The sequence below is a fragment of the Fukomys damarensis genome, unplaced genomic scaffold (assembly GCF_012274545.1).
Source record: "Fukomys damarensis isolate Sample0158 unplaced genomic scaffold, DMR_v1.0_HiC HiC_scaffold_38, whole genome shotgun sequence".
NCBI lineage: Eukaryota > Metazoa > Chordata > Mammalia > Rodentia > Bathyergidae > Fukomys > Fukomys damarensis.
Window position 1 is genome coordinate 25,886,160 of NW_022900950.1, and position 11,040 is coordinate 25,897,199.

Here is an 11,040-nt window from a genome sequence, read left to right on the forward strand (position 1 = left end):
AAAAAAAAAAAAAAAAAAAAAAAAAAAAAGTCAAGAAAATTGATAGTTGCCAATACACTTTGCCCAATGAAGAAAACAGATGCAAAAAAAACATGTACATAATATTCTATTTCTGTGAGTGGCAAAATAGTACATAGCCATTTTCTTATGATGTGTACTGCATGATTTTATTTCAGAATTCACAACTACTATCATTTCACTTCAGGGAGATGAAAATGACTGGAAATTAAGTAGGAACTTTTCTTTCCTTTTGTTTTCATTTTTAAAACATGTGACTGCACCCATTTAAAAGACAAGTCCAAAGTAAACTAGCTTTCCCACATTTCTCAAAAATCATCATCCATTCTTTTTTAACCATTTTAAGCAGAAGTTTGTGTCCTGTGCTTGTCTTATTTCACTGTATTATGATGATGCAGGGGAATTAGCTCCTTATTACCATATAATATTTGTTACAGCGCTTAATCCACTCAACAATCCTAAAGAAGCCTATTTTGTCATTTTACAGAGAGAAAGTGGTCAAAGAACAGCTGGTGTGGACCCTGCTTTCCCACACCCTGACCCCTCCTGAGATGAAGCCTGTTGAGGAGATGTGTTTCCCTACCTCTGGTGATAGTGGCTCTGTCAGCAGCTAGCAGCCCTGGCTATATGTGAATCACCAGAGGGAAAGGGGGTTTACAACATGCCAGTAACAGTAAGATTCAAATTCCAACACATGACACCAACCACAGAATTTGGATTCAAAGTTTTAATAATAAATTGTGCCAATAGAAGCTTTTCAAAGGCAATGATATATCAATAAATAATAGTTAAACTGAGTTCCTGAGAAAGAACCTACCACATAAAAGTATGTCAGAGCGGTGTAAATAACGTGGCTATTACTATGAAATAACGAAATACTGTAAGTCACGATACAAGCACAGCAGACCTCAGAATGCCATTCATACAAATGTAAACCAGTACACAGAATGTTTTTTAGACACTGATAAACTTATAAGTGTTGTTGCCTAGATATTTAATAATGAATACGTTATGCTAAGAATTTCAAGGAAAATATGTGGAATAATATAATGAAAAATAGGATGCATCAGATCTTTTAAAAAGCAAAGAATTGAATGTTTGCTCATATAAATCACTTTAAATAGAAACCATACTAATTTGAAATAAGGAATATTTTGTGTGTTTACTATATAGTCATATATACACCTATATGTCTAGGAAAATATGTATGGCTTAATTGTTTTTATTCCAATGTCACTTTGAAGAATCTGTTTTTGTTTTTTTGTTTTTTTGTTTTTTTTTTTACACAAAAGCTAGAAAAACTTGGTATTGTTTAAACCAAGTTGAGATTTGACACTTCCAAGCACACTAAAAACAAGGCAAGAGTCCTAAGTTTATTTAATTCAGTGTGGCAACCTCTCAGCTGCCTAAGACAACAAAAGGAATAACGTCCATGTAATCTTTCAGTGTGGGCAGTCTGTCAGTAAAACATTAAGTAGTAGGGTCGTAGCTATTGAATTCCACATACCAGCTACATTGAGAATGAGAGCGCAGACTGATGAGAGAATGGACATAGGTCCATGATTAACTTAAATGTTTTGGCATAGCTGAATTAATCCCTTTTAATGTATAAAGTTTGCTGTATGACAAACATTTTACCTTTATTCCCCAATCATACACAAGACACACATACACACACATGTACGCACACACATACAAATCACTTCTCAATTACACATCTGCATTTCTCAGCAAGGGATACAATCATAGCAAAGACATCACCCACATAATATGTTATCAGCACGCTGTCTAGAATACCTCATTTAAAAACACTCGGTAAAAATGTATTCACAGGACCTGCTGTGAATGGCAAGATATGGTAATTTTATAATAGAAAAATCCTGCTCATGCAGTACAGTACTTCCCACACACCAGGCATCTGAAATTACACCCACGTCATTACTTTGCTCACACTTTGTTATAGTACTATAATATGCAAAAAACAACAAAAAAGCAGCTTTTAACATTATATCACAATTTTGAAATGTGGGAACAAATACAAAACAAAAACCATTGTGTGGATAAAATGGTCTCCGTGACATCTCAGCAGAGCATCATCTTTTTCAAACATTATTGCACAGAGATTTATCACATGTTCTTCAGTTTTTCTGTCTTCTGAATGTGAGTAAGTGCTATGGATAAGATACAAATGTAGAAAATAACAGCAGCATGATTTGTCAAAGTTAATCCCTATAATTTAGTAAGAAAAAATGGTTATCAACAAAATAAGTGCTTTCTAAACTGTACTAAATTTTTAAAAATATTGTTTTAATGCAGTGAAGGCCCCCAAAAGCCAATTCAAAGCCATGTTGATGCTCCCTGCCACCCATCAGCCAAAATCTAGAAATGAAAATCTGCTAGACTTGAGTCCTTTCTTTAAAAAAGTTTCTTGGTGAAGAGCAGACTTCCAAATGATGTACGCAGTGACCTAGCTGAAAACAAGGCTGCCCCAGGCTTCCCATCAACCATGTAGGAACCAGCTGGGCACCTGCCCTGCAAAGACGTAGCTGCGGGCACATGTAGCCGCAGGCACGTAGTCATATCTACACGTACACCGGCTGGCAGCCCTCAGTTTGATCCACCAGATCGGAGCTGTCTAGATCTGAACTCTCAGAGTGTGAAGTGTCTGCTCCCGAAGGCTTTGGGCACCGGAAGGGGTAGCCGTTATCATCGAAGAACCTCCGGAAGGTGAACTCATAAAACGCATGCTCAGGGTGCTTGTTATTAGGGGAGGTGAGTGTGTCCCAGGCCTTGGCGCTACCTTCACTGGCCTCACTCAAAGGGCTCTCTTCATCCACGGGGTCAAAGTTTGAGGTGTCCATAGGGTGGCTGATGGTGGGGACGTAGGGGGCTGGCTGCTTCCGGATGTCACTGGAGAAGTCAATGGTGCTGAAGAATGGGTGGGCCTTCAGGTCATCGGCTCCATCCCTCCCCAGGCGGCAGTCAGCAGAGCAGCACAGTTTGGTGATGAGGTCCCTGGCCTCAGGGCTCAGCTTCACTTGGGCTGGAATGTGGAGCGTACTCTCCCAGTTTATCACCTGCAGACAATAGAACCAAGGTTTCAGCTTCTCTTCGTGACTAGGCCGAGGTGGGATGGTTCTCAGACTGCACACAATGAAGTGACAAGGGGCAGTTAGATGAAGGCACAGAAAGAATAGCTGCTGATCTGAGACCCTCTAAAAAGTCAGTGAGGTTTTAGGAGGCAGCTTCCAGCACAAGGAACAGCATGATGAAATCAAATGTAGATAAAATGATATTAATTTCCTATCAGAAATGCTATTTAGCCAGTTTTGTACTTTCCAGAAAAATGAAGTGACTGATGCAGAAATCATTTTTTTTAGCTATGGCGATGGATTTCCGTTGAGTCATCACAGCACTCATTCAAAACTTATTTCAGCCAAGAGATGTTCAATGGGGGTTTTGTAGGGAAAAAAAAGGTAACCTCACATAGGAGGAGAATCAAGGTGAATCCTGTTTGTGATGCTCAACCAAACAAACCAGCCATCTGGATGTTCATTAAATACATTTGTCACACAGCTGTGTCCACTATGAAGAGAAAAACTAAGACACAGCTGCACGGTTCACACTCAGCACCAGCTGAATCAAGACCAGCATTCACTGGTCACCAGTGAAGCTGACAAAGACAGTGTGGGTAAAGCATCCAAGTAGGTGTGTGCTTGCCTGGGAGGGCTGCTTTAAGCCTAGGAGTTTTTGAGTAGAACCCAAACCAGGAACTGCATAGAAAAACACAGGGTCAAATCTTGATGTTAGATTCGGCAATGATTTCTTGGATATGATACCAAAACACAGGCAATAAAAGAAAAACTTGAAGTCTGTAAAAATGAAAAACTTCATGTGCATCAAAGGATATCACTAAGTGAAAAGGCAAACCTAGGACCACAGAATGTATTTGTAAAGTACGTATTTGAAAAGGGGTTAATATCAAGGATAAAGGTCTCTTACTCAACAAATAAGATTTTTTTAAAAGGGGAAAAGGACTGGAAGAGTTGATTCCCCAAAATTATACAAATGGCCATAAGCACATGAAAATAGACTCAATACCACTAATTATTAGGGAGATACAGGTGAAAACCACAATGAGATGCCACCTCATACCTACTAGGATGGCTTCTATTAAAAAAACAAAAGAGGAAGGCGGGCGTCTGTAATCCCAGTGCTCGGGAGGCTGAGGCAGGAGGACTGCTGTGAGTTCGAGACCAGCCTGGGCTACATAGCAAGTTCCAGGTCAGTCTGAACTACACAGTGAGATCCTGTTTCAAAAACAAACAAACCAAAAAACAAAAAAAAAAGAGGAGAGGGAATTAAGTGTTGGGGAGGATGTGCATAAACTGAAATCTATATGCACTATTGGTAATAACAGTCTGGTAGTTTCTCTACAAAGTAAACACAAATGAAGTTATGATCCAGCAATTCCACATCTGGGTATACATCCAAAACAACTGAAAGCAGGAACCAACATCTGCAGAAGTATTATTTATAACAGCCAAGAAGTGGAAACAACACGGACAGCCATCAATGCATGAATGGATTTTTAAGAATGTGATGCATGAATAGAAACAACTATACTTCAGCCTTAAAGAGAAAGGCAATACTGAAACATGCTGTAACACAGACCTTAAGAATATTATGCTAAGTAAAATAAAGTAGTCACAGAAAGATTAATGATGAAGGATTCTACTTATGGAAAGAGGTCTAATTCAGAGACAGAAAGGAGAGTAGAAGTTAGAAGGGGCCGCTGGTGCGCATGGGAAGGGAAAATGAGTTCCTCTCTAGTGGGTGCCCAGTTTCTGTCTGGATGATGAAAATATCTGGAAAGAGTGGAAATAGTCACACAACATTGTGAACACTATCAATGTACTCAATGCCACTGAATCAATGTACTTCAAAATGATTCAGATAGTAAATTTCACGACATATATACCTTACCACAGAAAAAGAATTAGTGCTTCATCAACTCAATTACAATGCAGAAAATGTTACATTCCAATTGCACTGTATGTAGAGTGAAACTAAGCTTTAACCTGAAAGTTTTTCAAATTAAAAGGTTATTAATCAGGCTCTTCCACGGACTGCAGGGCCCAGGAAAACTTCCTAGCACTCTGCAGCAGTGGGTGAAGATGTCACGTCTCAATTCAGTCTTTAATAATACACTTCACAAAGCAAATGGCTCTCATTTCTAGAATGAAATTACTTTTCACTCCATAGCGAGCTGACAGATTTTATGACTTCAAATGAGTGTCAGAGATACACACAGCTAGCCTGACCACCTGGCTGATCATGTGCAAACAGTCGATATGTCACAACCAACAAGCATGGGATTTTGGTGGCAGGTGACAATCTCTGCAGCTGGCTCAGGTGGGCAGCAGCTTTGCACTGTGCCCACTGCTCCTCACTGTGAGTAGCTTTTGCCTGGAAACAAGCAGCAAATTGTCAATGGTTTAAATAAAATTTCAGGTACCCAAATATACCACACCTTGCATCCAACTTTGTGGCTTTTTACTTACCAAAAGAAAAATTCTAAAACTAGATAATAGTCATTTAAAAACACAGCATTACTTTTTAAAGTTCTACAGGTGCCATGCATGTCCTACTCAGAAGAGGAGGTCAAAAGCTAACCAACGACCATGGTGGGTATGTGAGAATGCATACTGCTCTGCAGCAAGCCCGTTTGCTTCCTGCTTACCTTCAGCTGGGTTTCTGTTGGGGTAGGAGCCAAAAAGGGTGGCTGCCCCACCAGCATCTCGAAGAGAATCACGCCAACGCTCCACCAGTCACAGAGCTGGGTGTACCCTGAAAGACAAAGCTTGCTCAATCCCAGAGCAGGCAGAATCTCTTCAAAGGTGAAGTCTAGAGATCCTGACCACAAAGACTGACTGTGACTTCTGTTAGCAGGAGCGAGGTCAATAGAAATCCATGTCCCTGCATGAGGGTGAAAGATGGGCTGGGAGGGGATCCTATGGGCCACTAACACTCATGAGGAGGGCTACCGCCACTTTTGTTTTCTTATTTTCAATCAGTAGTCTGTCATAAATAAAGGATTTTTTAAAATAAGAAAAGTTCTTTTAATTTAAAAAGAGCACTGCTATTGTTAGTAACAATACTTGTTACCAACCAGAGTGGATCACACAGACAAATTAAAATAACAGAAACCAAAAACTATAACATGCCGCAACAACAAAGGTCAGGTGAGCCCCAGGGAGGGTTCCTGGGGAGGCATCCTAAAGAAGGCAAAACATATGGGGATGTGTGGAGGAGGCCACCTGGGCAAAGATACTGGACATTCACTGTAGCCCATGCTGAGCTCTCTGTGTGGGAAGGAGCCATGTGCTCTGCAGAGAAGCCTGGGCTGGAGGTCAGGGACAACCCAAGGACCCCAGGGGGAAGGTTCCTGTGGTTTTCACCCACATGCCAGTCACGCCAGGCTAGTATCAATGTCACCCAACCCTTGCTAAGTGGGAATTGGGCTGTCAAGAGGTCAGCCCATGGGGCGACCTGTTGGACACCTCTGCTGTCCTCTACTCCCCTTGGTCCCATTCTCCACCTGGCACTGCAGGATGGCTCTGCTGTAAATGCTGTGCAGGAGAGGGCAGGACATGTGAGGCTTTCCCTGGGCATTCTCAGGTAGCATTCTCAGGCTCTGAAAGCACTACAGCTAACGCATGTTGCCGTGTGATTCAGAGACCCACCTAGAGTCACCACAGCCAACAGAGAAAACCTCCATTTGGTATAGTCCGGCTGGCTCCAAAGACTTCAAACATGCAAGTAAGGAAGAGGGTGTCCTTGTCTGGATTTATCACAGAGGACCAGATCAACAGCTCACTACTGCCATGGGCCATGCAGGGTCCCTGGGGGCTCTTGCTCATTCTGAACCACATGTCATATTTGAAACTGAACAGAGCATCCATCCAGCAGACATGCTTTTCCTTGGGACTAATGATTTTATGCCCACTAATGTCTGCAAGTCTTACTTCCCGGGAGTTTGAGGAACAGTAGATAAAACTGGGAGAAAATGGTATTTGTGTGCTTGACTTGGTGTAATTCATGGAGTTAAGCTAGCCTTGGAAAAGGTAGTTTTGTTTAGGGAGAATGAATATGGATGGACTTGTGATTCTAGTGTTGTGTTCATCATAAGACTTGGTAGAAGCCAGTTCCAAAGCCACTCTCTTATGTCCTTTGTAGAAAGCTCACGCCCTGTACATCCCAGCCAGAGAAGGAGAAGCCTGCCTCATGGTTTGTGAATTGAAGGCATTTCCAGAACAGAGACAGAGGATTGTTTGCTAGGGAGACTACATAGCTGTTTTTCTTAGACACAGAAACACAAAGGAAGTATTTAGCCTCTTGGAAAGCCAGAGCAACAGAGACTCATAGACACTCCACAGCCAGCTATGGTGAAAGCACACGGAGGGCGTACCTTTGCGCAAGAGCACCTCAGGGGCGATGTAATTCGGGGTCCCAACCAAGGAGTGTGCCAAGCATCGCTGATGCTGTTTCCGAGCTCTTTGCTCCAGAGTCTTCAGCCTGTCCCCACAGCGACAGTCAGACACGTCATCCCAGAGGTCACTGGGCTCCATGCTGTCCTGTCGGATATGGTTCCCTTCACCTGGAAATCGGGGGTGGTGAGGGAAGAAAACAAAACGAAAGCAGATTTTCAGTACTCAGCAATGTAACATCCATAGCTTAAGACAAAAGTAACTCCAACTAGCTGCTAGTATGCAAGACAACTGCTACTCCTGGGCTCTGAGACATGTGCTATGCAGCAATGGCTGGCACCATAGCAAACAGGCTGGACCGACCTTGGGAACATCATTCCTAGCTCTTCTTGGGATGGTGGTAAAAGGCTAACACTTATTTAGCAAGACACATTTTATAGTAAGCGTGGAAAACCTAAGAGGATTCAAAAAATACAAACAAAAGTGACTTCAATTCCAGAAAAAACAAAGGTTAGTGTTCAATTTAAGAAAAAAGAAAAAGAAAAAAAAACTGGGCTGTGGTATTAAAATAGCTATTTCAGTCCTAAGTAAGACAATTACCAATTGTTTTTGACCTCTCCAAATAGCACAACTACAGAAAATGGAGTTAAAATGAACAAAAGACAGATTCAGGCGAGTTCTGAGAGAAGACTCTCTGCAAGGCTCTGAGACTTTTAGTTTTTGAGCCAGAGACTTGCTACATTGCCCAGGCTAGCCCTGAACTTCTCTGGGTTCAAGCCCTCAGTCTCCTAAATAGCTGGGACTACAGGTCCATGCCACTACACTCAGATTTGAGACTCTCATTTTTTATGGCTTGTTTTACTAGCGCAGAACAATGATTTGCCACAAAGGCCTTGCAATAACCTATTGTCTGAAGTGTAATAAAACTTAATTCCACTAACTTAAAAATGAAAAATCTCACATATCATCATCTGCCTCTAGGGAAGGAAGAGTTTCAACCAAAGTATAAAATACTGGAGAGATGGATGGCTTTATAATAAGTTGGAGCCACCAGGAAAACAGTTGTCTTGTACAGTTAGGCTAAGTCCAGATGTGAAAGTGGATACAGTGTGCCTAAGACAATACCTTTCTGGTAGTACTTGGAATTGTGAGTCCATCTGAATCCAGTACAGAGGCCAAAATCTGTCAGCTTGATGTGACCGTCCAGATCTATCAAAATGTTGTCAGGCTTGATGTCTCGATGAATGAAGCCCATCTTGTGGACACTTTCAATGGCCAAAGTCAACTCTGCAATGTAGAACCGGGCCAAATGCTCAGGGAAGACCTCCATCCGGATCAGCAGGCTCATCATGTCCCCCCCAGGGATATAGTCCATCACAAAATATAGGCTGTCTTTGTCTTGAAAGGAGTAGTATAGTTTGACCACCCATTCGTTGTCTGCCTCAGCCAGGATGTCTCTCTCAGCCTTGACATGGGCCACCTGGTTCCGGTTCAGCACATCTTTCTTCCTCAGGGTCTTCATGGCATACAAGGCATGCGTGTCCACCTTACAGGCCAAGCACACTTCTCCAAAGGCACCGATTCCCAGAGTTTTGATCTTCACAAACATGGACTTGTCCATCTTGGCCCTCTTGAGCCTGTTGTAATTAGATTCCTTCTGGTACAGGATCTTCCTCATCTGCTCCTGCTCAGCCTCACAGAGTCCTGCCTGCAGCCAGAAGAAACCAAAGAAGTCACTAGAGGGATCACAGGGCTGTAAGTGACTGGGGCAAGGGATGCTCTAGACTTGATAGGACTCTGAACAGAAAGTACAGAAGGCTTTAATATCTACCATCAAGGTAATAATCATTCTTGTTTTTTCATATCCATATACTGATATAGATCAGGTACCAAAAGGTTAGACAAGATAGAGTTCATTCTCTAAGTAACTTTAGCTCTAAAAACTAGATGTCTAATAAAAAATCTACATGAAAGGGGACCACAGCATTCTGGAAGTCCAAGAGAAGTCTAATATTTAACAGAAAATAAGTCAATGAATACGAGACAAAAGGAAGTAGGAACACAAATTTGATCTGTAGAATTTGGAATGACTAGCCTGGTGTGATTTAAATTTACTGCTACATTTTAATTTGCATTTTATTAGTAATTACCTTTGTTAGCACTTTGGTGTAATTAACATGTTTAGAATATTATTTACTAGAAAGACTTTTCTTTAAAAAAAAACACACCCAATTTTGGGGCCAGAGATTTAGCTTAGTGGTTCTACCACCTACCTCACAAGCACAAGGACCAGAGTTCGATCCCCGGTACAGAAAAACAAAAAAACAAAAAAACCCCAATTTCAACTTCTAAAACCTCAACCTTTGTTTCTACTCTTTCAAAATACTTCATATTATTGGTAAGTAAATCTTGATGAAATGTGCTAAAGGTTAAAGGTACACTACAAAGACCAACCTGCTAACTTATGGCCACATTGCATACTGCTATCAGTCTGTGAGCCTGTGATAAAGGTGCATATGGTGCAAACAGAATAGGGTTGCCTCACAGTCCTTCCGATCCCCAGCAGAGTGCAGAGCCAGGGGCAGGAGGTAAGAACATACAGAGAAATTACTTTGATCTATCAAAATGTATGATAATGTGAAATAGGAAGAAAGGGTCCAAAGAGAAAGGGGAAGTGGAAGAAGTAGAGGAAAGGAAAGGAATAAATATGAGAAAAGGAAAAAAGAGAAATGGAAAAAACGGAAACAGTCTTTGTAAACAAGGGATGGAGAAGGCGGAGGGCAAGGAAATAGGGTTAAAAAAAAAAAAAAACAACAAAAAACAAGATATATCATGCAAAGGTACAACTCCCCAATTACAAATGTCGTCATATTGTATACCTAAAATGTACCAATAAACTTAAGAAGAAACAAATTACCTTGGCCATTTCCTGTTCCAGCTGCAGCCTCCGGTTGACCTTCTGCTGGTAGGTTTTGATGACATTTTCCACGTGCTGCTCCATGAAGAACTTGAAGGCATATGGGGAGTAGCTCTTGATGCGAGATTCTCTCTTCTCTTCATCTCTGTTGTTCTTGCGTACTGGCACCGGAGAGGTCTGGATCTGCTTCTTATCTTTGCCAGCCTTGTCCACCTTGCGGCTCTTGTCGCTCCGGTCGGTGGCGGGCTCGGCGGCCAGGCCCCCGCGGAGGCTCTGCTCCACGCCAGTACACAAGCTGTCGAGGTCGAACTGCTCGGACTTGCTGTGCAGCAGCAGGTGCTTTGGGTAGGGAGGCGGCGGGCACCTGTCCCGAGGATAGGCACCAGCCAGGCTGTGAGCGGGCTCATCATCCGAGGAGGTGGGGCCTTCAGCAGCGGTGGGTGCGGGCACCCAGGCAGGGTGCGAGGGCCCCACAGCAGTCTGAGGCTCGGGCCGCAGCACACGCACACTCTTTACCGGGTGCAGGATGTGCGCAGCGGTGACTGCTGTGACTGTGTTGGGTGCGGGCACCGCGGGCTCGGCCTGCGGGCCACTGAAAGAGTTGGTCCGGCTGGG

General features: G+C 42.5%; 1 protein-coding gene and 1 pseudogene across 1 annotated transcript in view; one reads left to right on the forward strand and one right to left on the reverse strand.

Moving 5' to 3' along the window:
* LOC104850518 overlaps nt 1-632 on the forward strand; it is a 22,496-nt pseudogene extending 21,864 nt beyond the window's left edge.
* Nucleotides 366-11,040, reverse strand: part of Lats2 (large tumor suppressor kinase 2) — a 58,115-nt gene continuing 47,440 nt past the window's right edge. Inside the window, exons 4-8 of the mRNA XM_010607500.2 lie at nt 10,426-11,035; nt 8,634-9,216; nt 7,490-7,678; nt 5,762-5,868; nt 366-3,095 (exon numbers count right to left, since the gene is read on the reverse strand). Of these exons, the coding sequence (XP_010605802.1) occupies nt 2,601-3,095; nt 5,762-5,868; nt 7,490-7,678; nt 8,634-9,216; nt 10,426-11,035 (1,984 nt within the window). The 3' untranslated portion in view covers nt 366-2,600. The remainder of the gene's footprint in view (nt 3,096-5,761; nt 5,869-7,489; nt 7,679-8,633; nt 9,217-10,425; nt 11,036-11,040) is intronic.